Source organism: Notolabrus celidotus, chromosome 21 (genome assembly GCF_009762535.1).
Source record: "Notolabrus celidotus isolate fNotCel1 chromosome 21, fNotCel1.pri, whole genome shotgun sequence".
In the NCBI taxonomy this organism is placed as follows: domain Eukaryota; kingdom Metazoa; phylum Chordata; class Actinopteri; order Labriformes; family Labridae; genus Notolabrus; species Notolabrus celidotus.
Window position 1 is genome coordinate 23,798,574 of NC_048292.1, and position 14,133 is coordinate 23,812,706.

The 14,133-nt window shown below is 40.7% G+C and overlaps 1 protein-coding gene and 1 long non-coding RNA gene across 2 annotated transcripts; both read right to left on the reverse strand.

Moving 5' to 3' along the window:
• Positions 1-2,524: 2,524 nt before the first annotated feature.
• LOC117804763 (zinc finger protein 2 homolog) lies at positions 2,525-8,760 on the reverse strand. Its single transcript, XM_034673120.1, has 7 exons — positions 8,586-8,760; positions 6,318-6,520; positions 6,099-6,191; positions 5,840-5,935; positions 5,631-5,741; positions 5,262-5,385; positions 2,525-4,089 (listed from the first exon to the last, which is right to left on the reverse strand). Exons 1-7 carry the CDS (start codon positions 8,623-8,625, stop codon positions 2,606-2,608), a joined length of 2,151 nt encoding a protein of 716 aa, XP_034529011.1. The 5' UTR covers positions 8,626-8,760; the 3' UTR covers positions 2,525-2,605.
• Positions 8,761-10,302: 1,542 nt separating this feature from the next.
• LOC117804768 lies at positions 10,303-13,727 on the reverse strand. The gene is made up of 2 exons (XR_004629243.1): positions 13,498-13,727; positions 10,303-10,953 (listed from the first exon to the last, which is right to left on the reverse strand). It is a non-coding gene; the product is annotated as an uncharacterized LOC117804768 (long non-coding RNA).
• Between the last annotated feature and the right edge of the window lie 406 nt (positions 13,728-14,133).

Genomic DNA, 14,133 nt, shown 5'->3' on the forward strand with positions numbered 1-14,133 from the left:
CAAACGTAAATACATAAATATTCATAATAATAATAATAATAAGACAAAGAAGAAGAAGGAGAAGAAGAATAACATGTATCAACATGTATCGTAGTAATAATAATAATAATAATAATAATAATAATAATAATAAATAATAATAAATAATAGTCATAATAATTAATATATACTGTGTTAAACCCACCTTGAATGAACTTGCCACCTATGTAAAAGAGTGCCACAGAATAGTTGAATCGTCCTTAAAAGTCCCAACTACTTAAAAAAAGACACTCAACACCCCACCTGTAGAATGTTGTGGACCTATGCTAGGTATGTAACCATACAATATTTCATTCATAAAGGATTTCAGCTGCTAAACAGTATTTTAGGTCTTTTGTTTTGTCACAATGTGTCACATGTTTTCAATAGGTGTCAAGTTGGGACTGTAGACTTGCTTCAAACCTGTATACATTCAGTATTAACTGTGCCTTCCCAGATGGCTATGCCCTGGGCACTTATGACTGTCCATACCATCAGGGATTCTGGCTTCCTAACTGTGCAGTGATAACAAACCAGGTGGTCCCTCTACTCTTTGTAGCTGAATATGCAGCGTCCATGATTTCCCAAAAAAATAAAATTCTGTTTTGTCAGACCGTACACAGTACAGTTTTCCATTTTGCCTCAGTCCATCTTAAACAGGCTCAAGACCAGAGAAATCTCAGGCTCCGATTTTTTGATAATGTTTATACACTGTATGGTTTCCTATTTGCATGGTACAGTTTTAAGATGCGTTTGTTGGTGCAGCAGCAAACTGTTCAGAGACAGTGGTTTCCAAAAATGCTTTTACCATGTATCCTTAATGTAAAATAAAATAATCAATATTAATCACCAGAATACAGAAAACTGAGAGTAATCCATCCCATGTAGGCTATGGAAGATCAGGTTTGGTTGTCATAGTGCTTATAATACAGTTAAACAGTAGGGCACTGTTTTGTGATGAAACATTTAGCTTTGCAGTCCAAGTACAAAAAACATTGAGGTGACAAAGTTTTATAAGGACAATGCATTCATTTCAACATGGGTAGCCCGTTAGAGACTCAACTGAATCATCTTTACAAGCCCCGCCAACTTCAACAAAGACAGGCAATTATAACCAGCTATACCACAACCTACCTGGGGTATGTTTTGGAGTTATGCTAGCTCCACACCCTACCCTAAGGCCACAGTGGAAGAAGGCTATACATTGTTTCAATGGAATGATATGTGAGATGATGTACTGGCCGCAGATCAACCGAGAGATCACAAATGTAGTGTCTGAATGCACAGCATGCCAGATTTATGGAGCAAACAATCCTGCAGAGTTGCTGAAGCCACACCTTGTCCTAGACAGACTTTATCAAAAGGTACGCGCTGACCTGAGAGAGCCTTGCCAGTGAGCACACGCTGAGGCTATGAGGTCCACTCTGCATCAGACTCAATTCTTCTCCGCTCAAACAGTACAAAGAAAATGTCCGGCTACATTTTGGCTGCAGAAAACGTCAATTGAATCTCTAAAAGTACTGTACGATATATGATACGATACGATATACTTTATTGTCCCCGTAGGGAAATTTGTCTTTCAGTGCTGCACATGTTACCTGCTCCTTCAAAAATCCCCACAATGACACAAGAACACATAAATAAACAAGAAAAAATGCAATAAATAATACACAGTCATACAACACACAGCATAGTCTTAAAGAGAGAACACCATAACACTGTCCCAACCATAACAGGCTATTTACTATTTAAAATTCTAATAGAGATCGGCACAAAGGAGTTTTTAAAACAATTCAATTTACACTTCTTCTGTACCTTCTTCCAGACGGTAAAAGTTCATGCTCAGAGTAAAGGATGTGCAAAAGGTCTAAAAGTATTCTCTGAGCCTGCCCAAGAACAGATTGCTCATAAATGGCCTGTAGGGAAAGGTTGCCAGTCTTCCCTATGACCTTCATGGCAGTCTGCACCAGGCGACAGAGTTTGATTTGGAGCTGAACAGAGAGGTTACCATACCAGGATATATCTGTGACTTTATCTGCGATGGTTTAAGTACTAAACAAATATAGTTTTGACTCTAAATTTACTGTCTTATCTCAAAATAATTCTTCCTCTGTAAAAACTAGACACATCTGTTTCCAGTCTTGCGAATCACCATGTGGGATCTGGGAGGAAGTCATCTCTGCTCTGCCCTTTGACCTTGCTTTACCTCTTTTCCCACACTCTGATCTCTTTGCACTGTCCCCTAGCTCCTCTACCTCTATACCTATAATGAGTTACCTTTGGAAATGCCCTTCTCGTACCCTTAATGCTATCAACCATTATATGCTTAATGAACTTAAAAGAAATGTTGACGTGTGAACAGAAGGCATCAGCTGAATAAGTGTAATCTAATGTAAGCTTATCTCCTAGATCTCTACTGTTTTCATCAAAAACACAAAAGCATTCTTTGTTTATGACAGACGTCTATAGTTTTGGTTTTACCACATTAAAAAATTACACTACCAGATTAATCAAATATAAGTTTTATTTCATTTTTTTTTCGAAAACCACAGTGATCATCTAATATTTAACATTCACTCCTCTCAGATCAAAGATTCAATGATTCCACGACGATGCCCTTCTCCATGTGTGTGCGTACATGCCTCTTCAGTCGGGTAGAAGTAGAGAAAGTCTTTTTACAGAACACACAGCTGTGAGGCTTTTCCCCTGTGTGCGTCCGGACGTGCATGTTGAGGTCTGAGGAGCACCTGAACCTCCTCTCACAGTAGGAGCAGGGGTACGGCCTTTCTCCTGTGTGAATGCGTTTGTGGAGGAGGAGCTCACCAGACGTGAGAAAGGTCTTTCCGCACTGTGAGCACTGGTGCGGCCGCTCCCCTGTGTGAGTCAGATTATGGCGGACAAGTGATGTGGACTTGGCAAACCTTTTCCCACAGCGGTTGCAGGCAAATGGACGTTCTCCTGTGTGTGTGTTGAGGTGTTCGCTCTGAGCTCTTTTAGTTTTAAAGCTCTTGGGGCACTGTGGGCAGCTGAACGGCCTGAAGTTACTGTGGCTGCGCTGATGCCTCACCAGCTCTCCGTGTGTGAGGAATGTCTTCTCACAGGTGGAGCAGAGAAAAGGCCTCTCGCCTGTGTGGGTTCTTTCGTGGCGTGTGAGGCTGGCCAGCTGGCTGAAGCTCTTCTCACAGTAGGAGCACTGGAAAGGCCGCTGGCCACTATGGGTCAGCAGGTGCCTGTTGAGAATCTGGAGCTGCGTGAAGCTCTTTCCACACTCTGTGCAGGGAAACGCACGCTCCCTGGTGTGGATCTGTCGGTGCTTATTCAGAAGCCAAACATGAGTGAAGCTTTTTCCACACTCGCAGGCAAACGGCCGCTCCCCTGTGTGTTTCATCTGGTGTCTCTTGAGGTCTGATGCTCGGCTGTATATCTTCTCACACAGCAGGCATTTGTACTGACGCCTCACCACATGACTCTGCCTGTGCCGCAGCCTCTCCAAGATGCTGCTAAAGCTCTCACCACATTTCTGGCATTTGTACTGACCGCCCACTCTCTCTGATGTCTCCTCAGCTACAACCACCTCGGTCATAAATTCAAGGGGAGGGTTGCAGGTTTGGCCACAGGCAGTTCGTTCAAAATGCAGCTTGAGCAGCCCCATCTGTGTGAAGCGTTTCCCGCACTGCGAGCAGAGGAAGGGTCGCTCTCCAGTGTGGATGCGCTGATGTCTGGTCAGATCCCAAGAGTTCTTAAAGCCCTTCTTACACTCCCCGCAGGTGTACGGGCGCTCGCCTGTGTGCGTCCGCTGGTGACGCGTTACATCTGAGGCTCGTGTGAAGGTTTTGCCACACTCCTGGCATGTGTGAGGGTCAGGCCTGTCGTGGATAGGGAAAGGTTTGGGGAATTCAGGACGCTGGACCTTCCTCCTTTGGGCCACAGGTTTTTCTGCAGCACTCTGCATTTTGCTGTACTGCTCGGGGTGACTGTGCTCGATGTGCTGCAGGAGGTAGGACTCCTGCATGTGAAAGAACGGACACTCTGGGCAGGCAAAGACCTGGGTGGACATCTCCACAGTGGTGCCTATGCAAATCACAGAGCATATTAGCTGTCTTTACTGCCATGTATCATCAAGAACAAATTATTTGCCTGCTTGCTCTTAGTGTCAAAACACTTAAGACTATTTTTGTGACACTGCAAGAATAATAAAGCTAAGGTTGGTGGTCACGGAAAACTAGCATGAATTTGAATGTAGCATTTCCTTAAGACTCTGTCAACGCCCCCGCTCACATGCACGAGCGCCGCTGATTCACGACCATTTGATGGTGACTGATTCCAAACCAATCCTCATCAAAACATTATCATAGTGAAAGTTAAAAACACAAACAAACATGAAATGTACGCGCAGGAGGCGGGTGGAATGGCAGGACGGGGTTTGATTGGTTTCATAATTTGGCTCCTGATGGCAGGGATTGGTTGGTGTTTTCCCAGGTTTACTCCGGCTGTAGACATCTTTTTTAGGAACACATTATGTATTGATTACCATCAGGACATAAAGATCATTTTAACCAGTATGACAAAAACTGTATCTAAATCTGACTACCAACCCCAGCTTTAAATGTAGGCCCTCATTTTTGTATTTATATCCGGTGCTGTGACGGATCAGAGACGGACCAGACACTGATCTGGTGGAATTTGGACATGATTTTGCTAGTGAGATTGTGCTCTGTATCATTTCTAACCTATGTTTAAATGATGCCTCTTATTATCTAGATTTACTCACTTACAAAATATGCTCGTGTGCCTCCTCATTGCATGAACCCGGTAAAATAAAGTTACTGTAAAATTCCGCTCAGAGGATTAAAGCCTCCTACTGAGTGACCCAGCACTTGGTACTTTGGTAATTATTGTGGTGATGACAAGTTAATTGCTCATGATGATAATGGAAGGTCTTAAATTGTTTGGTTGCTTCATTTTAGTTGTTCCTTATTTTACAAAAAAAAAATTAAAATCCTTATTTACTTTTGTGCATTGCCTTTACACTGCTTGGCAGTACCTGCACCCAAAATGACTTGAAGCACTTTGTTACTCGTACTGATCTTGTTTCCTCTTGTCTAGATCTTTGCTTGAGTTGTTCTTGTTGTCGTATGTACGTCGCTTTGGATAAAAGCGTCCGCTAAATGACATTGTAACATTGTATTGTACTACAGTATGATCAAAGTGCAATGATTGCATGGCCCATGTGTCTGGTCTACCTTGTGTTCCAAGGTGCTCAAGGCTCTTGTGGTGTTGCAGCAGTGACCTCAGGTCATCCGGACTTGAGAGTGGTTGTAAGCAGTCCTTCAGTACAGAGGGGGCAGAGGTCAGCCATGAAACAGTCTGTTCAAGGACAAAAGCAAAGCTGTCAGCATCTCTGTATGACCATGCTCCCATCCGATTTTCTGTCCGGCTATATCATTATAAGCACTGATGAACTTGATTCTATACTTAAAAACAGCATTTGAAAGGTTGTTAGGGGAAAGGGAAGATACATGTTCACCTAGCATCATTTCAGTTACACAATGCTGGACATTGCCAAACACGTTTCATGTCATCAATGTCTGTGATGTGGTGCCAGTTCCTACCTGACTGAGGTCTGGTACGGGCAGGAGTTTCTCTAGTTTGGAAAGAAACTCCCATACAAGGAGTTGCATGTCTGTGTCGTAGTTGAGACCATAATCTGTGGGAAAAACCTCCTGAGGGGCACGAAGGGAACAGTTACTGAAAATCTCAAAATAACTCATAAAAATGGAAATAAAGAATGGCTGTTTAGTCACGTGTGAAGCTGGCTTGCCCGGTAGAAATGCTCCCTCTCTGCTGGGTCTTTCAGAAGTGTCTGAACAAGCTCAACAAAAATAGCCACCTCTGCATCCACCTCTGCATCTCCACTCTGAAAAAGACTCAGTGTTACTGGGTGGATCTCCTGACAACAAAAGGACTCTGACTACCCGGTAAATGCAAGGCTTCTGTATGTATGTGACAATGGCAGATGGGACCAACATGTTTTCACAGGATTACAATGAGGCCACTGTGAAGGCACTGCTCTCACTTACTCCTGTGTATCCAGCTGGGCGGATTCTTTCCAGATGAGGCTCAACGCACAATGTTTTGGCTGTTTCCTCATTTCTGCACAACTCAAGAATAATCTGAAGAGAGAATATAAAAAGTTAAAATGGTATCCTCTGAGCATGTCACAGACTTTATCCATAAAGTATGACGATACTTGAACTTGAATTGTGTTGCTAAGACTCAGGTTAAACACACGGACTCACTCTGGCTCTCAGGCGTAGAAGCAGCTTTCCTCTTTGCTTTGGACTGAGCAGGTCTGGCGCTGTCGCTGTCACCAGCGTGACAAACTCATCCAGCTTATCATAATCGAGGACGTCTCTCTGCTGAGCGACCTGCCACATTGCTGCAGAGAGAAGCCTCAAAGGAGGAATCAGCAGCCTCAATGACGACAGCGGCAGGAATATATCTGCACATAGACACAGAGTGGATCCAGATCGTAAAACCTCTGTGAAGTCATACATGTCAGTAATATTGTTGCATTTTCATGTAACCATATTTTTTTGTCTATCCAGCATGTTATCGAGCGTAGTTTCCAACATTAAACACAACTACGGTCGATCTTTCAGGATGCTCTCCTTTGCTTTTGTCGGCTCCTTACAGGACCTTTAACACATGCATGGATTATGTCTTAATGCAGGGGCGTCAAACTCATTTCAGTTCAGGGGCCACATACAGACCAAGTTGATCTGAAGTGGGCCGGACCAGTAAAATCATAACATAATAACCTATAAATAACAACAACTCTACATTTGTCCCTTTGTTTTAGTGCAAAAATGTACAAGTACATTCTGAAAATGATCACATTTAATGAACTATCTTTCTACATAAACAGCTGTTGTATTTTTTGCCATGATGAGTCTCATAGTGGGGCTGAATATTTTACTCTTTAAGCCCTGAAACATGCTGCAAACACACCACACATACAGGTTTCCTAATCACAGGAGTGAAATGTTTACATCAAAAGAACAGATAGATTATAATGATGAAGAAGGTAAAGTTGATTACGTTGGACCCCTCAGCTCCAGCATCAACAGTGTGCTTGCTGGACAGTGTTGTATGCAGGGGTGTAGTGCTCGTGTTAGTAGTTAGTGGATCATCTTATAGTGCTCTTTATGAATCTCAACCGGCGTATGCAAACAGCAAGTCATCTATTTTCTCACTTTGAGAAAAAAAGTCCCGGAGCACCCTCCAGGTGTGCTCCGTCAGCACTATGATCTTATGTGACCCCCAGAAGGCAAATCTGAAACAGTAAATACTTGTATTGAAAAATTGCAGTTAATGTCCTCTCTGTAATTTTTTCACTTTGCAAAGTCGTTCCGCGGGCTGGATTGGAACCTCTGGCAGGCCGGTTTTGGCCTGCGGGCTGCACGTTCCACACCCCTGTCTTAATGCATGACTTGCTTTATAATGTATCTTGAATTTCTATTGGCAAATGAAAGATACTACTGTCGCACATGTTGTGCATTACAACCAGAATGTGATGACATACAAAACATTGAAACCCCATACTGTATTGCAGGTAGCACAAATACAAATATATATATTGACATTTTGATTTTGTAAAAACTATACCTATGTTGAATTTAATGGCAACAACAAGTTTTGAAAAAGTTGGGTAGTGGCAACAAAAGACTGGGGAAGAAAACACTGAGCCTCTCTGAAGTAAAAATGGGAAGGGGTTTACCACTCTGTGAAAGGCCAAGCTGTTTCACATACATCAGGCGTGAATGAGAAAACATTTTCAAAATGACACAAATTGGTCTCCTCAGTTCTCGAACGCTTAGGGTGTTGTTGAAAATGGGTTATTGTTAAGCATTATCAGTCCCCCAACTGAAGTGTTACCTACTGGGGTTCAAATATTACAAAGTGAAGTGGTTGAAATACGGTCATGAAAAGGTGTGGAGGATCATCCTGAACCATGTGTATTAAGGTAGAACTCAACCCCAGAGTGCAGGTATTGTAGTGCAGATTATGAGACTGTATTCAGTGAAAACATTAACTTTCAGCATGAACTCTGTGTTATAAGGAGAAACAGATGCAGACTGTTTCAGCTGCCTGGAAATGTTGGAACTGACCTGAGGGGACAGTTGAACAGTTTCTAGCTTTCATTCAGCTCAGCCCCTTGTACTTAATGACAGATCTTACCCTATATCTCACTTCTTACAGACGCTACATAATGTACAAAATCGATACATTCCTGACTTAGTTATTAAGCAAACAGTGGCTAATATTGAGCTGTGTGGCTTAACTAGCCACACAGCTAACCAGCTGGAGAGAGAATGACTGTTTAATACCGGTGGGACGAACAAAGAAGTCTTATTTTTCACAAATAAACGTTACATTCGCATTTGTTCAATCTTTGTTGTGTTTATATGAGAGGCCTTTGCTTTCATCTCTACTGTTGACTGCTGACAAGTAAGCTAGCAAGCTCTCCTCTGGCTACGATAATGAAACATTTCAATTACACGAACCAGCGTTTTCCACTTGACAGGAGCTGCCGGTGGTTTCCATGTTTCAGGAAAAACAATGTTACTTTAAAATTGTAATTCAACCAGGGTTTAGGACGTTGTTATTAGCCATTAGCTGTTAGCTTTGTGTAGAGCGGATACGCGTCACGTAACTGGTTTCTTCTACTTCCTCTTTTTTTTCTTCTTCTTGGGTTTTTATTGGCGGTTGGCAAACAACGTGGTCTAGATGCATTATCGCCATCTACTGGTGTGGAGTGTGGACCGGGAACTACAATCTACCTTCGCTAAGAAAAAAAAATATAATTAAAATAAAACAAACAAAAACAAAACCAAATATAATTGATTAAATAAGTACAATTTAGTTGTATCTATAGCAGCCATCCATTGAATTTCTTCATAATATATCAATTATGTACCTATGTACACGTACCCGCCAACATTGGACTGTGAAAAATAAGGAGATTTTCTGGAGTATCGTAAAATCAGCCTATACCCACCAGGTATTACAACAATTATATTCTGACTGTTACATATATATAACCCTGAACTGAATTAAATAAACGGATATGTAAGTCAAATAATTTCAATGTCTTTACTTTAAATTTCAAGGTTTGCAGTAAAATATGGCAATGATAACATACAAAATTTAAAAAATCCATGTCTTACAAATATGACAAAATTCATAAACATGTTGAAGAGTGAGAGTAGAGCGAGCCACTGCAGTGAGGAGTAACGCACACATATTGCAGGTAGAGGGGTTCGCTTTGAAACCATATTTTGATGTAAATACCATTGTAGTATTATTTGAATACAGTTTTGAATGCAGGAGTCTCTGTAACATAAATCTACATCTCTATGAGCTTTTTTAAATCATTTATCTGGGTCCTTTAAAGCCTATTTATTACCTACAGCTAAATGTTATCCAACCTACGTACAGTAACCTCTGCATCCTCAGCCTCTGCTGCTTTCTGCTCTTTATTTAAAGAAGGAAGAGATTTCCTCTGCATCTCCACCTGAGGTTATCAGGTAGAGTTTAGTGATTTAATAACTTCACCTGTGATATAGTGATAGTGACACTGTCAGCACTCTGTCATCAGATTCACACAACTCTAAACTCTTCTGATGAACTTTAAAGAGGATGCTGCATAAAATTGTTTTTTGAGGTTGGAATATAAGGCTCAAGTAGAGGACTTCTTGAAAAACAGAGATTCGATGATCCTATTAAGAAATATAGTATACGAATAAATTAAGGTTTTAAAAAATGTAAAGGTATTAAAATAGATGCACGTGTCCCATCAGATTGAATGAGCGCAACCCCCCCATAAAAGTTGAGTGACACTCATTTGATTGACATCAACGTTAATTAGGGAGATTATCAGGAGAAATAACAACTCCAGAGTACAGTGGGAGAATAAGTTAAAAAGCTGTAGACTCCCACCTAAATCAGGAGTGTTGGTAGGTCTGTATTTACAGTTTCATGTTGTTTTCTCTCAGTGTCATGATCATTTCTCTTCTTTCTGTCTCACTCTTTAGACAGTAGAGGATTGAGTACTCCTGTTTCTTATGTACAAAATTCACATATCCCTGTAGGATGTTTCCGTATTCTGAATACAGTACTCTTCTTGGTACTCACCTTTCCAGTTTTCCTTTGAAATCTGTAAAACCACCTTCACGTTCACTACACAATCATCCAATTCTCTGACATAACAAGAAACAAGTGTTAACCATTTATCTGTTACTCAAAACACTTTATTTCCATGTGCAAAATGTGCAGATTTTGGTGAGCTGGAATCACTTTGTTCCATTACTTGGTGTACTTCTTGCAAAATCTTGTGTCTGCTTAGTACAGGGCTTATTACAAGAAAACAAAGCGATGAAGGACTCCAAAACTGAAAAATAAAATGTTCAGAAATAAAATAAGACCACTTACAAGTAAAAAGCAACACAGTTCATTCTTGTTGACAGACTACTTAATAAAAAACTACAACAGAATATTTTGCATTTAAATGTATAACACCTGGAACAGTTTCCAAGGAACTTTAAGAAGGAGCATTTTTTGAGTCCTCATGATGTCATTGCCATTCTTCAATCTGAATACTTAGAATATATGTCTTTCCCATGGTGACATCCAGTCACACAGGGCAGTCCATAGACCCCGTCACCAGGTCACAGAGGAGAGGACAATGGTGGTTCACATCTCTGATATCAAAAAAGGGCTCAACATTTATAAACTTGCAGCTCCAGGTTTCAAGTTATCCATCAAGATATCCAATAAGCTGGTGTTACATTCAGCTGAAGCTGGGTTAGCAATTCTGCAGCAGGACGGAAAAGGACCCCACGTCTTCGGGTCGCAGTATCCAGAGGAGAAGGCCTGCAAAAAAGGAATTACATGAAGGACATGTTTAAAACCAGCCAAATGCAAAGAAATACAATAAATGTACGAACGACAAGCAGTGTTAGGGGACATGTTGTAGTCTGTTCACAGGAAATGAGCAGAAATACAGGTCAGTAATGGGCACTAAATGAGACACGACTTTAAAACACCACCTGCACTGTGTTCCCACGGCTCCCCGTAAACCGCCTGAAAGTGTATTTTTAACCGAGGTCTGTGGGTTAGATGGTCACCGTAAGAAAGTATCTAGCTGTCACAGAGTAAGGTGTAGTAGTGTGCTGCAGTTCAGAGGTTAATGAGGCTGTAGTTTGGAGAAAGCGTTCGCTGAAAATGGTTCAGTATTTCCTGATATGAACTCAAGGAAACCAGTTGTTTCAGGTGAACACAGACCAACATGTCCCCTGGCTGTGACCTGGATGATGACGTAGTTGATTGATTCCTGTCAGTCACTGAACCAGAATGAGCTCCGTGGCTCACGAGCTTAGGTAATGGTCTCTTGATTTAATCATATTTTGCTGTCATGGGAACAAATCAAATTCCGCTTTTGTTTGTAAATACTTTATTCTTACATATTTAATGACTTTCGGCGGTAGCTGTGATGCACTGCTCACTGATCCAACCATTTTTGCAGCAGTAGATGTGAGTTGACACCCGAGAACTTCTGTTAATATGTTTGACAGTCTCGGGTGGCTCCAGAAAGAAAGAAGACAACTTTTTCACTGGTATCAGTTTATTTTTAAATGCTTTCATTTGAACTATCCCGATTGTTTGAAATATTACTTAATACCTCTCACCTCAAGTTATTCTTTAAGAAGTTCTGATCACTCTCTTTTGACAGTACCATTCTCAGCCAAGGAAGTTGGTAAAAAAGCTTTTATGTTTCAGGCTCCTTTTGACTGGAATAACTTACCTTTAAATATTCGTTCTATTTCTTCTTTCCCTTATTTAAAAATTCTTTGTTTTCCCATTTCAAAACAAACTGTCTATGTTTTCAGTAAAGCCCTCACTGCTCTTCTATTTCCTTTACTTATTTTTTATTCTCTTATATTATTTCTTCATTTTTTTTAATGACGATTATTGTTACAATTTTTTCTTTGTGTGTTTCGCCAATGCTCCTTTAGTTTAGTTTATTGAATTGTATTTTATTCTTCCCTTGTCGACTGTACCTTGTTTAAGGTTGTACGAACCCGTTGTGTTTTGTTTTGTTGTTGTTTCTGTCATCAAGTTGGTCTGTTGTCTGACTGTGTTTTTTTTTTTTTGTTTTTTTTTGTGTGTTTTTGTTTGTTTTGTTTTTTTCTTCTCTTTTGAAGGATTCATGTTTTGTTGTATATTTTGTATTGCACTGTTTTCTATTTGTTTTTGTCTGTCTGGGACCCCCTCTAAAACGAGATGGCACATCTCAAGGGGTTCATCCAAATACATAAAATTTCTTACTTGTAAATGTGTGGCGAATCTTGTGTCCAAAGCAGAACACAGCGCCTGCCTGTAAGTAAATCACAGCTGGATCACGGAAACCAGTTAGCGTAGAAACCAGTAGCCCTTCACCTGAGTTATTTTTCCTGCAGCAGACTCTATATGAGACACGACTTGAAAAAACCACCTGCACTGTGTTCCCACCTATGGTTCCCACGGCTCCACGTAAACAGTCTAAAAGCGTATTTTAACCGAGTTCTGTGGGTTAGATGGTCACCGTTATAAAGTATTTACCTGTCACAGAGTAAGGTGTAGTAGTGTGCTGCAGTTCAGAGGTTAATAAGGCCGTAGTTTGGAGAAAACTTTCGCTAAACACTGTCCAGTATTTCCTGATATGAACTCAAGGAAACAAGTTGTTTCAGGTGAACACAGACTAACATGTTCCCTGGCTGTGACCTGGATGATGACGTAGTTGATTGATACCTGTCAGAATCGATGAGTCAGAGTGAGCTTCGTGGCTCAGCAGCCTAGGTAGCAAACCGCCGACTTAATCATATTTTGCTCTAGTGGGAACGAATCCAATTCAGTTTCAGTTTGAAAATACTTTATTCTTACATATTTAATGACTTTCGTCAGTAGCTGTGATGCACTACTCACTGATCCGACCATTGCTGTTGCAGTAGATGTGAGATGAGACCCGAGAACTTCTGTTAATATGTTTTTAAATGTGTGGCGAATCTCGTGTCTGAAGCAGAACACAGCGCCTGCCTGTAAGTAAATACAACACAGCTGGATCACGGAAACCAGTTAGCGTAGAAACCAGTAGGGCGATAACACCGGCTCTGGTATCGAGCTCCTTGCAGAAGAGTATCTTAAGTCAATATTTGAAAAGGCAACCCCACACAAAGGCCCACATCGTTAGTGTTTCTTTAACACTTAGTATGTTTAAATCTTTGATCTTTGTTCAAGGGAACTAAGGCGAAACCACGTTAGAATCACGAGGAACAGAAAATAAACCCTTCACACTGCATAAACTTAGCTCTGCTGTTAAGGAACATCCGGGTCCGCCCTCTGAAGTAAAACCGGACCATAACTTCTGTCCTCACTCACCTGTTTCACCTGTTTCAGGGGACGATGAAGTACATGAAGAGGAAAAACACGATGTCGAAGAGCAGGAACGCCCAGAAGTCAAACCAGTATGAGTGTTTCGGTAAAGACAGCTGAGCGTCTTTAGATTGGAACATTGTGAGATTGTCTTCTGACTTTACAGCTGGAGTGTTGTCTGTCCCCATCTTCTTCTTCTGTGATTTGACTTTAGGCGCTTTACCGCCACCTTCCGGTATGGAGCCTGGGTCTTCTTCTTCTTCTCTCATTTTAATGGCGGATCGCAAACTTTTAATGGTGTATACCGCCACCTACTGTACCGGAGTGAGCAACACAAGGGATTAGTGTTTCAGCTAATATTTATTTATTTATTTATTTATTTATTTATTTATTTATTTATCTAGTTCAAATTTTAGTCACTTTTATTCCATTGTATTTATCTAAGTGCATTTTCTTTTTATTATTTTTAGTTGGCCTATAGCTTCTTATTTTCTTTTAATGGTTTGATATTTTAGTGTTTTATTATCTTACAAATGTATTTTATTTTGGTGAGTTTAATTTCCTATGTCGGATTGATTGATTGATTGATTGATTGATTGATTGATTGATTGATTGATTGATTGATTGATTGATTGATTGATT